A 22608-nucleotide genomic window follows, 5' to 3' on the forward strand; every position below is an offset into this window, starting at 1 on the left:
TTGGTTTGCCAGACCACTAAATCATTTCAGATTTATGTTAAACTTCTAGGCTCTACATCATATAAAACTTGATCCTTACATTGTTTGCCCATGATAAACCTTTTACCTTGATGCTAAAGCTAACACACCAAACCGACGATCAACCGTGTATTTGGACTTTCTTTAGCCAGTTTAGTAATTTTTGTTGTCTCACAAAGAAATTTTCTCAGCAGAGAGCACTAACAAGTGAACAAGAGATGTAGAGTCACTGATGTGCATCACGGTCGCAAACTGAGGACACAATCAAATGCCAAAATATGGATGCATTACTTGTGTATGTGTGTGCGTCTGGCCTATATTCAGTCTGAAATGCGATTTGCATGTGTGCGTTTAATCATTTTTATCTTAAGGGGAACTTTGATGTTTGTTTGAGGTGCTATTTCTTACACCTTTGTAAAACCGTGCCGTTTTATCTGCAAAGCCTGTTAGTGTTAACCACACTATCTGGACTGTGATCTCATATCTTATGCACTATAAGAGGTGAGAACTTCCATTTCCACTGCATTTATTTCACTCATCTACTGACTAACTGCATATGTATATCACACATGTTTTCGACTTCACGTCAGGCTGATTTATTTGCTGATTCTTTTTAGTTACATTTGTTGACTCTATTATTTGTAGTGCTAAATCCTGGGTTTCGAAGCTTTTCTGTTTACAGTGCCAAGAGGTTTGCAATTTGGCACATTTATAAAGATCTCGGTTGACTGTTACAGTTGTGCGTTTATCAACTATTTTCTGACGCTTTAAACTAAGAATGCTTTAAAGCTCACGTAACACACGCTGTTTCTGCATTTCTGATGTTAATCTGGAGTACCTATAGAGTAGTATTATATCCTTTATATGTCCGAAGGGTCTTTAGTTTAATCAGATTTATAAAAGAAAGATTAGCTTTACCGAATAGAGACAGAGCGCAGTTATGCAAACCTGAAAACCACGCCCACCGGGGGGGAATTCAATCCAACCGTCTCCATTGACTTTGTATTGCGAGAAGCCGCCTCCTTGTCATTTCTGGCTTATAACAAAAACTGAATAATGCCTAAAAGCTGCTGTGTGACAATATGTACAGCTAACAAGCCAAAGAACCCAGAAATAAGTTTTTATAAGCTGTCGAGCCGTAAAACCCAGTCCCCAAGGAGAACAAAGTGGATCGCCGACCACGTCTCCCCCCATTGGACGCAGTTCTACTAATATGAGTACTATGAAAAGTTGCCTGTATCCATTTTTGTGTCTTTAAACGCTCGTTTTTTGGGGTCGACAGCTTATAAAAACTTATTTACAGATTAAACTTAAAAACAGAATAATACCTAAAAGCTGCTGTGTGACAGGTGTACATCTAACACGCCAAAAAAAAAAAATAATAATTTTTTATAAGCTGTCGACTTCAAAAAACGAGCGTTTAGACACAGAAATGGAAACAGGCAACTTTTCATAGTACTTCTATTAGTAAAACTGCGTCCAATAGGGGGAAACATAATCGGCGATCCACTTTATTCTCCTTAAAGACTGGGTTTTACGGCTCGACAGCTTATAAAAACTTATTTCTGTGTTCTTTTGCTTGTTAGCTGTACATATTGTCCCAAAGCAGCTTTTAGGCATTATTCAGTTTTTTGTTATAAGCCAGAAATGACAAGGAGGCGGCCTTTTGCAATACAAAGTCAATGGAGACTGTTGGATTGCTTTCCCCCCCGGTGGGCGTGGTTTTCAGGTTGTGACGCGCTGCGCTCTGTCTCTATCTTTCCGATAACGTATGAAATATGAAGAAGGAGGAGTTATACCGTGGGAGGAGCGAGTACGAGTCATGCAACACTATACAACACTGTTTAACTTAAGGGCTCGTTATAGTTGTGCGTAGGTCCTACGGCGTAGGTTCCGCGTCGGTTTTCATTTATACTTTTGCGTCACCGTCTGTGTCGACGTGCAAACACACGCGCAGGCCGCTGGTAGGCAGTATCCACGTGTAACCACAGTACCAGCGCGACCGTCAGAGAAGAAGAAGCTTGGCAAGGTAACCCACAAACGAAGAAGAAACAGCAACTTGTTGTGTATGATTTGAGAAGACCAGCAATGATGGAAGTAAATAAACAGTGACTTTCGTTGCAGTTTGAGTTAAATCACTCCTCAACTTGGCCATTCTTTGTTTTCACCATCGCAAACGGAAATACCTATGACGCAGTTTTTTTTACCTGACGTGAGGGGTTCTGGTGGACCAATCACAGCGCTTGCGGTCCTCGTAGAACTGACGCGCTGTTAAAATTTTTGCGAGGTGCACGTCAGGCTACGCCAGTGCTTCTCAATTATTTTCTGTCACGCCCCCCCTAGGAAGAAGTAAACAATTCGCGCCCCCCCAACTCTCCGCCGCAACTGTAAATAGTATCATTTGTCTATAAAATTACACATCTGCAAAACATTGTATCCTTATTAACATTAAAGAAAACACAAAATAAGAAATATCGATCAACTTACAACAATGAATAACTTTATTAACATTGTTTTTTTAGTCTGTAACAGAAAAGACTTAAAATGCATCAATTTGCCTGAAATTTTTTTTATCCTTATTTAAAGTATAATATTTTTTGACCATTTAATTTAAACTGAAAAATTAAATTAAATATAATCAATAAATAAGAATTAAAAAATCAAGCGGCTTATCAGCGTGATTGGGGTGTAATGTCTTTAAGTGACGGTGCAAAAAAAATCACTTCCTGAAAAAGTATTTTCCCCAGGGTCTCGTGCGCCCCCCCTGGTGTCGCTTCGAGCCCCCCCTGGGGGTCCCGCCCCACTATTTGAGAAGCACTGGGCTACGCAGAGCTACGCACAGGCTACGGATAGCCTACGCCGTACCTACGGTGAGAACTTACGCACGACTATAAATCGGGCTTTATGATTCACTACATGTTCGTGTCATATATAATGTGCACGCGCCTATTCCAACATAAGACAGAAGTCTTACTTACCGCGTGCAATTCGTCATGACCTGTTTGGGAAAATCCACTGCATCAAACACATACGCAAAACTCTGCTGCTACCCCGGATAATAAACTATATCCATTGTTTTCATAAGGCTGACTTTCTTCTCCTTACATCCAAAACACACTTCTTCTTTCGTGCCATTGTTGAGTTTTGAAATTAAACAAAGCTGTGTCGCGTGATAAGATGTTTGCAAGTTCTAGCGTCTCCCCCTGATTGACGGGTGGGCGGGGTTTTCCGGGGGAAGTGCCCATATAAAGAAGTGATATGTATAGAAAACCCCTGAAACGTCAGGTGGACCTGTAATCGAAATTTCTGTTCGGCACAGAAATTAGGGATCGACTGATATGGATTTTTCAGTGTCGATGCCGATACCGATTTTTGTTTCATCAGCTTTAGCCGATGACCGATACAGGCTGCCGATTTTCTTGAGCCGATATTTGGAGCCGATACTGGTTTCTTTTACTTAATTTACATCATAAAAATATGTAAAAAATGGCATGTTTTAAAAAGAGATGTTATTAGTTTGCACAGTTCTTACATTTATTGTAGTCTAGGACTAGTCTAATCCCTGTCCAGGAAACCGCCCCATAGAGATGAAAAAAACCCTACTTTGTTCAGCTATGATCAGCTGTTAAGCCGAGCTTTCAATGTTGTCGTGAAAAGGTTGGTTGTTTTTAGTCACATGACCTGCAATTGCTTGCGGGTTCCAGCACTCTGTCTGTAAATTATACCGGAAAAATCGGCAAACACGGCAGCCATGTATCGGCCGATGCCGATACACATAAAACTACCAAATATCGGCCCGATATATCGGCCGGACGATATATCGGTCTATCACTAACAGAAATACTCTGTAACACGCCCAACTGCTTTTTTGACACTTTGCCTACGTTTAGCATGAGGAAACAACTCTATAACTGTGTTAATAAGTCAGAATGCTTAAAATACCATTGAACCCCCCCTTTAATATATATGCATATAATCGGTATCGGCAGAGAAATGCTATTTTTTTCCACTATCGAACATCGGTTTGTTTGAAAACAGCCGATGATCAGGGCAGATTTTATCCTGAAACAAGGTGTAAAAACTATAGACTGTTAAAAAAGATGGCTGATGCAATGTGGCTTTCTTCCATTATAATGAATTGAAGCCAAAAATTTCAGACCATGGGCGCTGCTATGTTACGTAAAAACGTCAGTTTGGAGCCAGGGCATGCGCAGAAGGAATCGTCCGTAGAGCCGGAGCATGCCCCATTTCTATATCATCAAATAACTAGCTAAAATGAAACTTATCACAAAAATAAACAATTAATCAGCATGAAAACCACTACCTTAAAGGACAAAAAAACATCTTTCGGAAACTTTTATTTGAATTTTATTTTTTTTATTTAGAGCCGAGTCCCATTCGTTTAAATGGAGAGGGTGGGGTTTATGACTTGTACTGCAGCTAGGGGGTGATCAAAGAGCTAGTGGCTTCACTTTTCAAGATGTATGAGGCACACCCTGTAAAAACCAAAATTATCGGATCTATCAGTATTGATAGATGTCAATCTAAGTAATTGAATATCGTAACGGCACAGAAATTTTATATTGTGCATCCCTGCTTTTAACACTGTACTGATTTTTATAACGTGGCATTGATGTTCTTTTTGTTGAACTTTGTGGTTGTCCACTGAAGCATATTTTGTGCCTGGCAGATACGCCACTTGATTAATAATCCATTCGGTCAGATCTGCTGATACTGTAAAATGTGTGATGTAGCCAGGCTAGCTGGATATGAAAGTATTTTTAAAAATCTTTTCCCTTGACACTCAGTTGGACCTTTTTTTCCACATTCTGGAAGTCAGAATTTCAGAATTTCATTTCCAGCTGGTCAGTACGCTTCTAAGATGCTCAGTTGCTCATCCAGGTTGTCTAGACACGTTGGATGAATTTTCATAAAGTGATGTATGAAAATGTGTATATGTGTGTGTTTATTAGGAACTTTACACTACAGAGAAAACCAAGCTGATTACACAGCTGGGGGATGCCAAAAACCTCATTGAGCAGCTGGAGCAGGACAAGGTGAGATACTGTAACAGGACACACTTCATTTTACTCCCTGTATGAGTTCAACTATGCTGAGTGACTGCCGCAGAGCTGTTTATAAGCCAGCACAAATGGAAGAATTCTCCTTCCACAGTCCCTCATAGTAAAAGATAAATTATCCCAAAAAGGTTTTTATAAAAAGGATTGGAGTATAAATTTCCTTTAGGCTGCTTACTTTGTCACAGCTAAAGGTCAGAGCAGATTGCTTTCTTTGTGTTTTGGTTTTATATAGTGATATAACAGGGTCAAACAGGGTTTTTCACTCAAGCCTATGGCAAGTGATTTTAAATAATTAATTTGGTCATTTATGTTGGGCCATCCATTTTATAGATCACCGGGGGGTGGGGCAAATAGTTTTATTTGCTTAATTATTTATAATAAGCAACTGTGTAAATTTATTTTAATGCCAAACATGGCTAATAATACACGTGTGGCCACAACCAGCACTCCATCTTGTGTCCTGTGCAGCAGGCAACACCGTTACTTCTTCAAAATCTTCTTAAAGAGAGGAAACTGTTGCTACAAATCAGCATCATTAATCCAAGTGTGTCATTTACCCCTGCGTGTGCCTTAAATAACTTGTGTGTGAATAAACACTAACAACCCTTGCACGCAACAAAGCTCTCTCTCATATAAGAAAAGGCATGCAAATGCGCCGCATTGCCTCAAATGCAGGTTGTGCGGTAATGGGGATGTAAAACTATAACTGTGCCTCATTAATAATATGCATAATGGTCAAACAGGCCAAATTTTGTCATTGCATACGTCTGTGTATTGTCATTCTCCAGTTAACACTGTCTATTAGCACAACCCTATTTGGCCATTTCTTCACTGCAAAAACTGACTTTCTTACTTAGTATTTTTAATCTGTTTTCTGTACAAATATCTAAAAATTCTTAAAGGGACACTGCAAATATGCTCATTTTCCAACTCCCCTAGAGTTAAACATTTGATTTTTACCATTTTGAAATCCATTCTGCCAATCTCCAGGTCTGGCGCTACCACTTTTAGCATAGCTTAGCACAATCTATTGAGTCCGGGATAAAAGTATAGTTCCTAGCCATATCGCCCTAGAAAATCACAACTTTTCATTTTCCGTCGGCCTTAGTACACGATGTAACTACAGAAGAGTCAAGTTTTAAATAGTAAAAATATCAAAACTCTTTGGTTATTTTTTTTTGTGCGATGCTAATGGTCTAATATGATTCAATTGATTATGCTAAGCTATGCTAAAAGTGGTACCGCCAGACCCGGAGGTCAGCTAAATGGTTTCCAAAATGGTGAAAATTGATTTTCAAAAAAGTGTGAGTGTCCCTTAAAATCAAGATATTTTTTCTTGATGACCTAAGAAAATAAGTCTAGACAAAAAATATACAATGTAAGTGAATTTGTGCTTAAAACAAGCAAAAATATCTGCCAATGGGGTAAGAAATGTTTCTTGAATTTTTCTTTAAGTGTTTAAGAATAACGTATTTTTTGCAGTGTTACCAACATGAAATTATATTTAACATTTATAATAAAATAAAATAAATTAAGACATATTTAGGGCTGCACAATTAATCGAAAACGCTAATCGAGATTACAATTACGGGTGAAACAATTACATAATCGCCAAAAGCCTCAATTACAGCTGTCCATTTGTGCTCAATATTGTGCGTTTCGGCAGTATGTGGCACCAAATACATTTGTAAATTAGTGATTTTAAAATTGACAAGTTGACATGTCCTTAAGCCATTTGCTTCCTTTGCGTCATTGGCTTAACTTAGCACCCTCTTCTATACGTTATATTATTAATACGCTCGCTTAAAATGTTAATTCATAGGAATTTTAATATCAGATGGTGTGCTGGTTTAGCATTCTATAAGTGAGGTCCTGTTTTGTGTAAAATGTAAAGAGCTCTGACTGCTACTGAATTCAGATCAACTCAGATTTGTTGTGGTTAGCCTTTGACATTCATTCTGTAGGATAGATCACCTCTTGGGTCACTGTATGGAATGTGAAAGAGCAAAAACATACGTCAGAAATGATTAGAGATGCCCTCTTAGATTGAAAGAATGGACAGGAAACTGCTCTAGTGAATGTTATGACCACACATGGACTAAAATATTTCAGTGTAGTTTGTGGCAGACGAGGGTTAATACTGACAAAAATGTATACTTTTTTATTGTGTTTCAAAATTGGACCGACATTAGTACACTCACACCATCTACTATGTTTCTTTTCACACTCACACGTGGAAAGTCTTTTGCAAACATCTGTCAAACAAATTTGTGGTTGCGGTTGGAGGACATAACCACCTTAAGTAAACTCGCCCTCTAATGCTCACTAACGTTATGATATTAAAGGGCATGGTAATCGCTGAAACCAAGCGTCAGATGCATGAGACCCTGGAGATGAAGGAAGAGGAGGTCGCTCAGCTGCGCTCCAGACTCCAGCAGACCATCGCGCAGAAAGATGAGCTACAGGAACAGAAGGAGAAGTCGGAGAAAGCAGGTAATCCAGACGCCTCTGTCTCCTGTGCTCTCTGCTCTCAGGATCTGTTTTTGTGCTAATTTCAAGCTCCGTCTCTGATGTGTTTTTAGCATTTGAGGAGCTAGAGCGAGCTCTGGGTGTGGCCCAGCGGGCGGAGGAGGCACGCCGTCAACTACAGGTAAACATGGAGGAGCAGATGAAGCAGGTGGAGCAGGCCAGTGAGGAGGAGAGAAAAAATCTTCAACATGAGCTCACCAGGGTCAAACAGGAAGTGGTCACCATTATGAAGGTACATATGCCACATTGATTGTTTTAACAAGAGTACAAATCCAAATGACCTATCGCTAAGCCCCGCCCCCCTTAGTTACTGCTTCGAACTCGGACAAACAAGAAGTTGCTAGCGGTTTTACAATGGGAGCTGTCAGTTTGAAAACAGGATGTTGTCACAGGATGTTTTTGATATATTTTGGACAAAGAAGGACCTATCCATATTCATATGACACAAAGGGTTTTGGGTTTAGAAAATGGAATAATTTTTTTTTATTTCCCATCCTCCCAAGATACCTGGGATTAGTGTTATAAGTACCCCAGGCACATTGTTATACCATTTTGGCAGCAGTAACACAATAAAATCAATGTAAACTTATGATTTACATTGCTGAAACCCCCAGTTGTCCGAGTTCCGGTCCCAGTGCAACTGATACTCAACTGTCATTGGCTCATCTGCGTTCGAGGGTTGGGGCTTAGCAATAGGTAAATTGTTATGTTGATCGATTCTCCTATAAAAATCTAGTAAGAAAATTAAGTACTCATTTTACATGCAGGGGTTGTTTTATATCAATACACAGCAGAATAGTTTACTTCTAAGGGGAATTTTACACAACAACGACTTCAACTTTAAACTGAAAAGATTTTATACGTTTTGACTGTTCGTTTACACAACGACAACATGTGGGGGTCCTGAAAACGCAAACTTTTAAAGACAGGGTTTCAAAGTGCACATTTTTTGATACTGACGTCTTGACATCTGCATGTAAACTACGGAAATGTAAATTTGTAATAACGGTGACATTATGCGCATATAGGCACATGGTGGCCTACAGGACTGTGTTTGTGCTGCTCAAGATACTTTTATCTTAAGTTTATCTTTACAAAATTTGTAACTAAACAAAAGAGCTCAATTAATTCGCCCTATTTATTGCGTATATTTGGCACTCTGTGGATTGCCATCTTCTGCATACATAATACAGCTGATTTAGTTTTTGCAGATCCGTGTAAACAGGGTTGTCGTGTGTATTTGAAATTTTTCATGAACCCAAACGAAAAACTATTCAGTTTTTCACTATATTTTTGTCATGTAAACATAGCCTTAAGGTCAGAGAGAGTGATTTACTTCATCTATAAAGCTTTGCAAACATTTTAAGTGGATGTTGTTGAAATTAAACAAATATTTTAATTTCCCATAATAAATTGTAATGTATTGAGATGTTGTAGAGAACACAGAATGTGTGTTAGTGATATAAAAACATGCAATCCATTACTATGCATGCTTGACATTTGTCAGCTGTATTTACAGGTGTAACTTCTCAACATCAGCATTGTTTGAGAGCAACATCCTGTTATACACATGAAGTCCTTGAGGGGATTTGGTAATTTAAAACACTTGGATCAAGAATGCAGTTATAGGGGGTTTAAGCTATTTTTCTTTGCATTTTGGTACGTTTCCTATGCTCTGTCCTCAGTGTGCTTGAACTGTTAAAATGTTGTGCCTGGAAAAGCTATTAATCCACTTACAGTGTCACATTCATCCAGAGAATTGTCTGCATGAGAGTTTGAACTTTTGTGACTGCAAAGTTCCCATGAAGGCTCTTTATTTCTATGGATAAACACACTTATGAGATCCACCTCTGTGCATTTCTGTATGATACATTAACTATACAGCAATTGTAAATCAAAATGTACAAAATTGATGCCACATTTGTAACCGCATTCAGTCTGTGCTAAGGCAAAGCTTCGATTTGGACTAAGAAAATTGGTACTGTTTTTTTTTTCATCAGACCCATAATCCAACCCATTATAGAGACACTTACAGTATGTTTTAGTTTGCATAAGCCACGTGTTTGGCTTACCAGGTATTCACAAAAGAGATTAAAAATAAGAGTAAGAATGAAATCTATTCAGTACTAAACTATGCACTACAAGATTCCCTAGAAAAGATTGAAAACAGTTGGCATGATGGGCCATATGCTTTTTATTTACATTTAATTTCCTTCTTTGTAGGCCAATTTAAATGTTTCAATGTTATCATTTATTTTTACATGGCCCTTTAACATCCCCTCTCTGACCTTTACAATTTCATTAGTCCGTTTGTACAGGTGTACCTTTATGTAGATAACCTTGAATGATTGTCTAATATCTATACATGTAAAAAGAGTAACCAAGCTTGTCTAGCCCTATATAGTTAGTTCTGCCCAAGACTTCAATACCAGCTTCTTTACTCTTTGTAATTTGGGCTGGGTGGCTCAGTGGGTTGCACTGTTGCCTCACAGCAAGAAGGTCCCTGGTTCGAGCCCCATGTATTGGTCAGTTGGCCTTACTGTGTGCAGTTACTGTGTGCACTCCTGTTTCTTCCCACAGGCCAAAAACATGCAAGTTAGGTAAATTAGACAATGTTAAATTGCCCTTCCCCAACTTGGGGGAATTTTAATGCATCTCATCATTGGAAACATTAAGTAATGTATACTTCGTAAGTTGTTTGAGCAAAGTTTTGCTTGAGAGTTGCGAATGTTAGAATTTGTTTCTGCGATGGTTTTGTTTCATGAGAGCAATTGTATATTTTATGGCCCTTTCAAGTTAATAACTCTGGCTTGAAGATGTGAATATTTTGCCATGATGTATCTTTCAGAAGTCTTCCGAGGATAGGATAGCAGAAATTGAGCGGTTACACGCAGAAGCTTTGGCAAACAAAGAGCAGGAACTGAGTGCCCAGATCAAACAGGCTGTGGTATGTCCTTCGTGTCTTTGCTAACCAGTGACATCAGTTTGTGTTAACTGCTGCAATTATGATCTATGCGACTGTAGGTGTGTGCTGAGATGCAAATACTTTTTATTTACTGAAGGAGCAGTGTCGAGAAGAACTGTTGCACTCGGCACAGGAAAGAGAGCAGCAGGCATCTCTTGCGCTAGAGGAGGCCGAGTTGCAGAAAGGGGCGATTCAAGCTGAGGCGGACAACAAAGCCAAAGAACTGCAGCTTGAGCTGGAGTCTGCCAGAACAGTGAGTTTATCAATGACCTTATCTGGGAATAAATCAACAGGATATTTGTTTTGTAATTACATGGCCAAATTTAGCTAAAGATTTAAAGATTTGCAGAATTAGTGTTTTGTAGGATGTAATTGAAAGCAGTAAATTATCTTAGCACAGTACATTTTTAAAAAAAGATCTTCTTTTACAGAGAATTCAAGAGCTTGAGAGTTGTATGGGTGAGACTGAAAAGGATGGTGAAATCTCGTCGAAGATCGAAGAGCTGAAAAAGAAATGTGAGTCTGAAATAGCTGCTTTAAAAGAAAAACACCAGGAAGAGCTGGAAAAGACGAGGACAGAGCAGATAACAGCCCTCAACCAGCAGCATGATGTCACTATGGAAGAGCTGGTAGAGAAACATAAAGTGGAAATTGAAGGCATTTTGAAAGACAAAGAGGAACAGTTTCATTCTCATGTGCAAGAAATGAACCAAAAGATGCTGGATAAGCTCAGCGACAAGCAAACCGAGCTGGAGACGCTATCTTCTGAGCTTACTGAGGTACTAAAGAGTAAAGAACAGTTGGAAGAGAGGCTTTCTTTTATGGAAACTGCCAGTGAATCCACAAGAAAGGAGTTTGAGGAGAGGCTCAAGGAAGAACAAGTAAAATTTCAGGCTGAGGTTGAAGCTGCAAAACATCAGAATGAACAATCATTTGCAGGGGAGGAAAAAATGCTGAAGGAAGAGATAAACCAGCTGAAGATCCTGTTGGAGGAAAAGGAAAAGGCTCTGGAGGAACATGTGGTCAGAGAAAAGTCTTTACAGGAAGATGCCAAGCAGGCTGTGGAAGATGGAAGTGCCCAGTTAGAGGAGCTCAGACGTAGGTCACAGTCTGATAAAGAAGCCCTTGATGACGCGAGGTCTCAGATTAGCACACTGACAGAAGATCTACAACAAACTAAGAACCAAATGCAAAGTCTGGAGGAGGCTCTTGAGGCAATGCGTAATGATTGTCAGGAGAAAAATGTGTGCCTTGAACAAAAGACAAATGAACTTCAAGAACTAGAGCAGAAGTTAGAGCAAGTTAAAAAAGACCTGTCTGAAAGAGAGAATTTGCATGCAGGAACCTGTAAATCAATGCAGGATGAGCAGAATAAGTTGAGGAAACAGCTGGATGACCAGAAGAATTCTCACGAGAAGAAACTTGAGAACATTAGGAAAGACATGGATTGCAAGCTGAAATCCCAGGAAAACAAGATGGAGAAATTAAAGCAGAAAGCTACAGAAGCACAGGAAAAGTTGAAGAAAAAGCTACAAGAACAGGAGGAGAATGCCAAAACTGAGTTATCCAAAAAAGATCAAGAGTTACAACTAAAAGAGCAACAACTAAAGGAGAAGATCTTGGAGGTGGCCCAAGCAAGCTCCGAAGGCCTCAGCAGTGCCGTCTCTGATTTAGAGGCAAATCACAAGGAGCAGTTGGAAAAGCTTCATGTGACCTATAAGCAAGAGAAGGAAGGCCTTGTTCATCACTGGCAGGAGAAGCTTGTTCAGCATGAGGAGGAAATACAGGAAAAACACACAGTTGCTTTGCAAGAAAAAACACTAGAGTTGGAAGAAATGTCACGGCAGCTTTCAACCAGCCAAGAAGAGAAAGAACAGATCATGAAAGATGCCCAGAACCTCAGAGAGGAGCTTGCCATGAGGGAAACCACTGTGCAGAAACTACAGACAGAGCTCAGGGAGGCAGCAAACAAGCTAGAGAGTCTATCTAAAGGAGAGGATATACTTAAAAAACAAGCCGAAACCATGGAAAAGAATCTAAACCAGGCCTTAAATGAAAGAAACATCCTTCAGGATGAGCTTAGGAAGGCGGAGGAAGCTAGCAAAGAGAGATTACAGGGCTTGTCTGAAGAGTTGATTAACACCCAACAAAAACTTAGTGTTCTTGAAACTTCCAAGTGTGAAGAGGGTGAAGATCTTCAGAGGGCACTTGCACAAAAAAGCACTGAACTCCAAAATAAAGAAAAGGAATATCAGGCACACATATGCGCCATCACAAAGCAGTTAGAGCAGTGTTGTCAAGATGCTCAGGCTAAGTTTGATGGTTTATATGAGGAGCTGGGCAAGAATGTTGAGGAAAAAGTCGGGAAGTTGCAACACAGGGTTATGCATCATCAGAAAAGATTTGCAAATCTAGGAAATGTTATTTTGACAAAGACTGACAGAATTCACACTTTAGAGAAAGAGCTTCAGCAGACTGTTGAGGAAAACCAGAATCTAAAGAGATTGTTTGATGAGATGACTGTTCAGTTTAATGAAAATTCAGAAAAACTTAAAGCCTTACAAGCAGAAAGGGAGTCTTTGCAAACTGATGCTGAGAATCGCTCCCAGGTACTTTCTGAGAAAGACCTTCGCATCGAGCAGCTTTGTGAAGAAAATAACCACATATCAGAAAATCTCAAAGCGAATGCTTTGCAAATAAGCAATCTAGAATCTTTTATAAATGACTTGAAGACACAGTTAGCAAATAGTATAACTGAGAAAGACGAAGCCATATCTCTGCTGAATCAGCAGCACAGTGAGGAAAAGAAAAAACAAGCATGCCAACTGGCGGAGACCGTTGAAAGTTTGGAAAAAGAGAAGAGCGCTCTTCAAGAGCAAGCAGACTCACTCAGGAACAAACTCTCTGAGCTGAAACAGAAGTTCAGACAGAGCCACAGCACTGTTAAGTCACTTCAGGAAAAAATTGCGGACATGGAGAAGCAGATTGGAGAGAAGGATGTGCACCTTCAGAAGCTCACTGCCAGCATTGACAATCAGTCCATGAGTAAGTCAGAGATGGACCAGGCGCTTAGTGAAAAAGAGCAGAGGGTTCAGTCCCTGACCTCAGAGCTTGAAAGCTGCTCGAAGAAAGTCAGCGAGCTTGAGGAGCAGCTAGAGCTGCGGATGAAAGAGCGGGAGCAACTCGCAGCTGATTTAAAGCAACACCAAAGTATCAGAGAAAACGAAAAGACGGAACTCGTGAAACAACTGCAGGATGCTCAGAACCAAAACTCTCAAAATGGTGCCCTAGTGCAGAAAACTGAGGAAAGTCTGCAGTCATTGAAGACAGAAATCCAAGCTGCCAGGCAGGAACTGGAAGCCCAACGAAATGAGTTCGAGAAGGAGAAGGCTGAGATTCTGAGTGAAAAAGAAGCCGCCGTGAGGGTGGCACAAGAAAAGGGGTCCTCTGAGACGGCAGCTAAAGTAGCAGAGTTGAAAAAGAAGGCGGAGCAAAAAATCGGCATGATTCGTAAACAATTAACATCACAAATTGAGGAAAAGGAGAAGGCCATCAGAGATCTTCAGACACAACTAGAAGCAGTCAAGCAAACTCAGCTTGAAAAGGAAGAACGTATAAAGACTCTGGAGGAGAATGAGAAGAAAGTGGAGGAGACCATTGCAAAATTAAAAGAAGAACATGAACGGTATCTACAGGAGGTGCGGCAGAAGGAGACTAAGGACAAGGAGAGTTTACTACAGAGCCTGAAAGACACGTATGAAGCGAAGCTCGCTGGTCTTCATAAAGATGTGACTGCAAAAGAGGAGGAACGTGCTAATGCTGCTAAAGAAAAAGTTGAAAGTCTTTTGAGACTTGGAGAGCTCGAGAACAAACTCTCAGAGTCTGTTGAGCAGATAACAAACTACCATTGTGAGATAAGTCGGCTTACGGCATCCCTGTTCGAGCAGACGACACTTGTCCAAGAGCTTCAACAGACTTGTTTGGATCTACAAGGCCAGATTGAAGAGAAACAGTCTGAGATAGTTCATGTATCACAAATGCAAACTACCTGCAGTAGTTTAGGAATGGAGCCTGGAGCGTTACCGGGGAAAGAGGACATGGACACGGTTAAGGACCAAGATGACTGGAGAAGTCAAAAGGACTCATTGGTGAAGGAGTATGAGGAGAAGCTCCAAGACTTGCAGCAAAAGCTGGAAGAGAAAGAAAATCAACTAAAAGCACAACAGAGTTTACCTCAAGGAAACGGGGAGACAAACCCAGAGTGCCTAATAAATGATTCAGACACCTCAGAAAATGATCTTAAGCAAAAACTAGCGGAGACAGAGAACGAAAAACAGAAGCTTCACAAAGACTACACAAGGCTTCAGAAAGATCTCCGCTCTCTACGGAAAGAGCACGAGAAGGAGCTGGAGTTTCTGAAAAAGGAGATGGCTGAGGAAAATGAGAAGAAGCTGAAGTAAGATTTATGTGACATTCTTCTGAGTTTTATTTTAGTAACAGGTGGGGGAGTCATTTATGTCGCTCCCTGACATAGATGCATATATTATGGTAAAACACTTTTTCCCAGGGTTCATACTGCTGTCTTTTTTGACAGGCTTGAAGTGGAAGATATGGAAATTAAACAGAACTCCGCTCTTAAGCAGTTAATGAGGGAGTTTAACACCCAAATGGCCTTGAAGGAAAAGGAACTAGAAGGCTCAATAAAGGAGACCATTGGTAAGAAGGAATCATGGTACTTTTCATGGTACTTGCATGTTTTTGGGGCAATACCATGATGGATGTTTTTTTAAATACCTTGTCATGTAAATACCAAGGTAAAACAGTGAAATACTGTTTTATGTACACTACCATAGTGTATATTTCAATCATTTATGCATTTGGGATAAATAAATGACACTTTTATCCAAAGCATCTTACAGTGCATTACAAATTGTACATTTTATCAGTATTTGTGTTCCCCGGTATCAAACCATGGTACCACCACTGCTGTAATTTTTGAGGAAAGCCATTTTTCGAAATAAAGCTGAAACTTAAAAATATCTATTTAAAGAATGACCACGAGAGTCCCTACACATGTTTTTTGTTTCATAGTGCCGATTTATTGGCTTTAGAAAATGGGAGATATAAAATCCATAATTTTTTCACCATGTGCTTTCAATTCTGCCATGTAATTCATCCAGTGTGGAAATGATGGTGACCCTCTTATCTTCATACTGTACTTTTTTGTCCACCATGTCAACACAGAGAAAGCTCAGGGTGTTGAAACCGAGCTCATAAGAAGCCATCGAGAAGAAGTGAGTCAGCTTCAAAAATTAATCACTCAGAAGGAAGAAGACTTGAACAGTATAGTTCAGCGGTACGAGCAGGTCATTCAGGTACAGTCAGAATTTATTTGGTGTATTTAATTTTGCCTTACTTGACAAATGAATAGCAGATTCTTTTGCTAAAACAGCTCTATCGCCTAGTAACAAAACCTTTTATTCTGGTTAAACATTGGAACAGGAACAATTTAGTGATGAGATTATCATTACAGCGAAATCCCATAAACCCACTAACTTCAGGTTTCAGTTAATAGTTTGTGTAGCATCAGGAAACGATTATCTCAGTCAACTACTAACCCTTGAGGTGTAGTGAATGATAAAGACCTTATGTTGCCTAAATTTAGCTTTACTGTTCTGACACAGAAGTATGCAAACTATTGTTATACAGTATGTTAATTTTCACAGTTAATGGCTGTAATTCCTTATCCGTATGTTTTAAGACCCAAGTTTATTACCTGAAAATGAATACAGTCTGGCTGTCTTGTGAAATGACCTCAGAGTTTGGTCTTCCTGTAGAGCCGTGAAGAGGAGATGGGCGGTCGCGTATGGGAGGTGCAGAAGGAGTTAGAGGAGCTACAGCAGCGAAGTCTCAGTGGCCCTCAGGTACGAGCCCAAGGTTTATACATCATTTACCACATGGAGCTTTTTATTTATGTATTCAGGCCAGGAGTCAACTAACTATAAGCCTGCCTGGAGCCTGTTTAAGGATGTATTACATGCTGTGCACAAGCATGATTGTTATACTCCCCAGATAATTGGACTTACATTTTGTTCGATCCGGGCCCGAACACGCTTTCGTTGTTAGGATGCAACTGGCCAATGAAGGCCAAGTTTTATTTTTATTTTATTTTGGGTCAGTTGGGACGTGGTGACACAGCATTCCCAACATATTTGCATAGTCGATATATTGCTTACACCGCTCATACATTTTCACGCAACCGTGCTGCATCATCATCAGAAGGTTTTTATGGAGCCAGATGTTGTAAAATGGCATCAGTAGTGTTGCTAGGGGTGGCTTAAGCCCCTTATGTTTTGGCAAAAGCCCTTGATCTGTTAAGAATTTAAATGTTTTAGTTCGCAAAGTTAATCGATTATTTTTACTTTTCTTTTATTTTCCTAGTACGCAAATTCAATCTGTTTATGGTAGATCAGCATGTATTTTATACCTGATTGTGTAAATGCAATTAATGCACCTTAATTCGGCTCCCATGTTAACAGGTTAGAGCTTGCAGACTGCCTGCATGAGAGCCGCGCGGAAAACGCGTGCATGCTAGAAATGAAACCGACGCCTATTTTTCACCTGACACGCAAGCGTGTTGGAAACGTTTCCAGGCAAAATAGATTAGGAAAAAATGTTTATATGTCATTTTGTCCACAAATACATATTAATTAATGACGCTGTCCTTTATCAGTAGGCGGCCTCTCTATGTCACCTTCAGCAGCAGCAGTGCGCCAGTGCCGCGTCAGGCACGGTTCTGGTCTGTAAAGAAAACGCGATACAGCCACCACGCAACAAAAACGCCACGCTCAAGCCACGCAGCCATTGTGTCACCAGCCTAATGTTTTTGAGCTAACGCTTTTTTTAGTTTTATGTTCATATTACATTTAAAGGAACAGTATGTAAGAAATTTATATCAATTAATCATAAAATAGCCCTGATATGTCACTAGACATTAAGAAATCATTTTCATTTCAAATACTTATATCACTGACAACAGTAGTCCGCCCAGGATATTGTCGTTTAAAAAGTGGAGTTGCAGCCCTCAACTGATGTTTATATTGTCATGTTGTGTATTGGCCACCAGTTGTGTTATTGCAGTACCAGTTTTGGCCACAATCCTACATACTGTTCCTTTAATATCAAATAAAAAAATTGTCTGTGTTTGTGGGGTCATGTTGTCAAGGGGCTAAGCCCCTTATCCCATCAGACCCTAGCAATGCCCCTGCTTTGGTTGTCAAACGGGCTTGGGCGTGGTTTTGTTTGGATAGTGTGAGTTAGAGGTGGGCGATAAACTGGTAGAAATGTGTCAACCGGTAGAGATTTTGGACTACTGTCTCTATTGAGGTTATGCGCACACATCACGTTGCTGTGCGCGTGGTCATGAAAACTTTGTACACGTATCTAAGCAACACATTTTTAAAACAAGTGATTTTCAGCCATTGTTATAAACATAGAAACCCTATTAAAAGATAAAAAAGTCTAACGTGATACATAATCGTTATCATGATATATGGGCGATTCTCACGAAAACTTGGTTTTAAAAATGTCAAGCATGAAAATGTACAAATTGCTTAAATTTACTTTTTTCCCACCAGTCATTGAAAAACAAAGTCTGGAGTAAATGGGAACATTAATTTAAAAACTTTTACTTATCATTTAACACTTTTTGTAACATAATTTAAAAAATTAGTCCTAAAAAATCTCATTACCGCAACAGTCAGAAAACATCAACACTGACATATTTTCAAAATGACATGACAAACCTGAAAGAACATAATTTGGAAATTCTGCACATGCATTAAAAATCAAAGTATTATGCTTATATTAATTAAATTAACATTTAATAAGCATCTGTTGCGGTAATGATAATCAAAATGTCGTGTAAGCAATATTTCAAATTAACTGTAAAAAATGATCTTACCTGGTAGCCATCTTGAAGTAACTGGTCCATGTGCTTGGTCACTAAAAATCAAACTTTATTAAAATTCTGTATGTGTGCTTAAACTGTTCTCAAAAAGTGGTGCGGAGGATGAGAACATCAGGCATGGACACATCATTTTCCTCATTTTTCTTCATTATTATTATACATGAATATTCAGTAAATATTTTTCTGTCATCTAAAGTAATCTAGCAAAACATCCATTTATTTTTTTTTCTTAATATTTTTGTGTTAATTTGATTAAATTACAACATAACACAGCCGGACACATTGCGGTAATGAGAATTTCAGCAGAAAATGAGATAAAATTTCCAATTATAAATTCTTATGTTGAAATCACACATTGTGCAAGGTAGAACACAGTATTGTGTTAATTCTGATGCTTTTTAATGTTACTATATTACACATTTTAAAGCTGAAATCATTAGTGCCGTGGTGTTTCAATGGTTTCGTGAGAATCACCCATATAATTAATCCTATGATATAAGATTTTGATCATATCGCCCACCCCTAGTGGAGGATGCCCTGAGATATCCGTCCTAGTTGATCGAACCATCGATTATCACATGTATTTATTTTTGCATACCTAAAGGGATGGTTCACTAAAAATAAAATAATCTGTCATTTATTCAACCCCATATGATGGACTTCCATCTTTGAGAGCCTACTGTATTTCTCTCTATTCACAAAATAGATTTTTAAGAAAGTTTATGAGCACATTCTCAGTTGGAGTATAAAACTCCATAGTGTAGAAAAAGCCGTCAGAATGAATCTCCTGAAAGGTTTGGAATGTTCCCCTTGAGAAAGAGGCCTTCAACAGAGACGGTCTCTGTTCTCAATTAACCCCTATGAGAGTGTCCTGAGCTGTTAGATTTATGCTGTTGTACGACTCTCATGCGAACACCGCATGCTTGGAAGAAGCCAAAAAGTCGAACGTTGTTTGGGAAAGGACGTGTGCTGTTTCAGTTCTTTCTCTCACAGACGTAAAACACGCAGTGCACCTCTGGATCACTCCATGCATTTTTACTGCCTGATGTCACACAGTTTTTTTTTCCATTATTAAAGCTGTCACGTTCAGATTTAAATCAATTTCAGATGGGAAACAAATTAAAATTATCTTTCTATTTTTGTCTTTTACGTCGCTTTTGGCTCAGATTTTTGCTTTGGTTATCGTGATGACAGCTTTTCAGTGTGCCAGACCCACTCACAAAAGTCTAAAAATATAGTTGTTGTAAAGTTTTGTTTATGCGTAATGATGCGTTGTTTTTGTTGTGTTTTTCAGGGTCTTGATGAACTAAAGGTAGGTTCAGTGCCTTTAATACCAGTTTTCAGAACATTGTGTACTGCCATGTGTTGTGCTCATTGTCTGTTTGTTTACAGTTCTGTTTTTCTCTCTTTGACCAATCAGCTTCAGCTTGCCGAAAAGACGACCCTGCTGAGTGAAGCCAGGCTGAAAGAGCAGGAATATCATGACAGGGTAAATGACAAGAGATTTTCGAGTTTAGCTCTTTTTAAAAAGTTAAATCACAATTGTGATTTTGACTTGGTAACATGGTGGCAATCAAAACTGTGGTAATATTTCATTAGTAGTTCTTTCATATATAAGAAGGGAAAATGATGGGCATTAAAAACAATATTGGAAAGAAACAGCAAGAGTACAGGAGTGTTAACCAAACGCATTATATTTTAACATTCATTCTCAGAGCTCTATACCCCTCGATGTGAGCGCAACCCAAAATAGGTTCGGTTCATTACACCACACATCTGTTTACTCTTACTTTAACTTTACGAACAGTTTCAGCAGCGCTCCTGCTGATTCTCTCACCCCACACGAATGTAAACTCACACAGGGACGGGCACACAGTGGACACCTCTTTATTTTTAAAACCCTATTTTACCATGTTGTTAAATAATGAGAATCTGTATTGTGGAAATTACTTTTACTATAATTAACAGGGTTCCCACGGGTCCTTGAAATCCCTGAAAGTTTGTGAATCTGAAGGAAAAAAATCAAGGTCCTGGGAAGTTTTTGAAAATATACATACATAGATACAGGTCATTGAAAGTGCTTGAATCTATTTTATGCAAGAAGTTTTCTGGAGAAAAAAAATCATATAAATCCCTGTATTGTGTAGGATAATATCATACAATTCTAGACTTTTTAAGCACACGTGCTAAACTGTTCACTTTAAATGGTTATATCTTCTGTATGCGAATGTTTATTCATACAAAATGCTTTTTGCATAGTTGTGTTCGACACATGAAAACGTCTCGGGTTACGTATTTAACTGTTGTTCCTTGAGAAGGGAACGAGACGCTGCGTCTCCCTTGCCATACTTCCTGCATCCATGTTACGCTGTCTTTGGCAATATTTCAGATAGCGATATACTTCCTGGATCCCGTATCACCCTGTCTTTGTCGTTAAACCTCACCATTGGTTGAATTTGATATACACATTCAGATGCACTTACCCCTGCAGGCGTCCCCAAAGTGTCACCGCAGTGATGCAGCGCGAGTTCCCTCGAAAGGGAACTGTAACAATGTATCTTAAAAGATAACACAATGTAACCTTGCTCTAACTTGAAATGTGTCCCCACATTTAGTCCTTGAATTTGAGGGTATTAGTCCTTGAAAGGTCCTTGGATTTTAAGTTAACTAAGGTGTGGGAACTCTGAATTTAACAATTACCTTATTTAGATTGTAGTCGTATTACTTTATTCATTACTAGTATGCACCAGTATATCGGCCTATAATCTTTATAAATAAATATAAAGATAGCAAATAAAGCATTTTTTCCCACAGTCTGATATTGGCATTCTTAATAATTACTTAATTTAATTTAATTTCGATAATTCATGTAAACTTTTACCTCTATCAGGGCTCCAGACTGCCACCAAATGTGTGCCACTGAATTTTACATCTAGTCGCAAATGTGTGACCAGTAAATTTGACATTTTTTTGTGATATGACACTGAATTTTAAAACAGCACATTGTACTTTCTGCATCTAGCATTAAAGTATTTATTAGTAATACAGTAAAAATTAGTAGAAATGTGATTATTTGGTTAGCATGGTGATTTACGCCGTGTGCCCCTACATTTTTTGGTTGCGCCCCTAAAATTTTCAGTTGCGGGCCACTGTGCTCCTAGGGAAAAACGTTGGTCTGGAGCCCTGTCTATGATGTACAGCCAGGCTCCGCAAGTAAGCTTGGCATCGGGCCAAAAAAAATTTGCCACTAGAGGCAGGCAACAATACATTGCAATTTAACAAAATTACAAAATTCATGCTCATGCATTAAAAATTGCCGTTACTGTTTGGTTTGCAGTCTCTTGCACGAATCAAACAAGACTATTACCTGCTTCGACATATGCCTAATGGTCTTCTCTACCTAAATTGACTGGACACGGATTGTGGAACAAAGGATAATGCGTGTCACTGATTAAATCAAACAACTTATCACAGGTGCTAACATCAGTCATTGTCACGCCCCAACGTCTCTCTATCATTGCTTGTTGTCGAGCGAGCGCTCATCCCAGCCTTTGCTCACATGACTGCACATGAGGATGCTTTTCAGCACGCGGATGTTCTTCTGTGGTTTTCATCACAGATCTATTTCAGAACCATCTGCTATAAAATTGGCCAGGTATTATTGGTGATGGGCCAGTTTTGGCCTATGGGCCGCCTGTAGCCGACCCCTGATATACAGTGTATTGACCTTTAAGCAGAAGATATGGATTTGGAGATAAATATTTTTCCATTTTAATATGTGATGATTGTGTGAACAGGACATGTTTTTGTAAGATTCAATATGAAACAGTATTGTAATGTGTATTGATTTTAATTACTGATGTTATTTTCAGATTCATGCACTTGAGGACAAGATAAGACGTGGCAATAAACCCACAGTTGTAACTCACCTGGGAAGCCCATTCAAAGGTAAATAAACATTTTTATAATGATAGTCTAGAATAATATATGAACAGCTCAGATGTAAAAACTGCAAAACGCCAGCGCCGTAAAAAATTAGATAATGA

The 22608-nt window shown here is 39.1% G+C and overlaps 1 protein-coding gene across 8 annotated transcripts in view; it reads left to right on the forward strand.

Moving 5' to 3' along the window:
• golga4 (golgin A4) overlaps window positions 1-22608 on the forward strand; it is a 61542-nt gene that overhangs the window by 24767 nt on the left and 14167 nt on the right. For all 8 annotated transcript variants that reach the window (XM_055169856.2, XM_055169857.2, XM_055169859.2 and 5 more), the window contains 12 exons: window positions 4992-5075; window positions 7445-7592; window positions 7682-7860; window positions 10477-10575; window positions 10691-10846; window positions 11025-15049; window positions 15188-15309; window positions 15838-15968; window positions 16431-16517; window positions 19857-19874; window positions 19983-20051; window positions 22435-22510. In XM_055169856.2, coding sequence (XP_055025831.2) covers window positions 4992-5075; window positions 7445-7592; window positions 7682-7860; window positions 10477-10575; window positions 10691-10846; window positions 11025-15049; window positions 15188-15309; window positions 15838-15968; window positions 16431-16517; window positions 19857-19874; window positions 19983-20051; window positions 22435-22510 — 5194 coding nt within the window. The remainder of the gene's footprint in view (window positions 1-4991; window positions 5076-7444; window positions 7593-7681; window positions 7861-10476; window positions 10576-10690; window positions 10847-11024; window positions 15050-15187; window positions 15310-15837; window positions 15969-16430; window positions 16518-19856; window positions 19875-19982; window positions 20052-22434; window positions 22511-22608) is intronic.

This window comes from Misgurnus anguillicaudatus, chromosome 11 (assembly GCF_027580225.2).
Source record: "Misgurnus anguillicaudatus chromosome 11, ASM2758022v2, whole genome shotgun sequence".
NCBI classification, from domain to species: domain Eukaryota; kingdom Metazoa; phylum Chordata; class Actinopteri; order Cypriniformes; family Cobitidae; genus Misgurnus; species Misgurnus anguillicaudatus.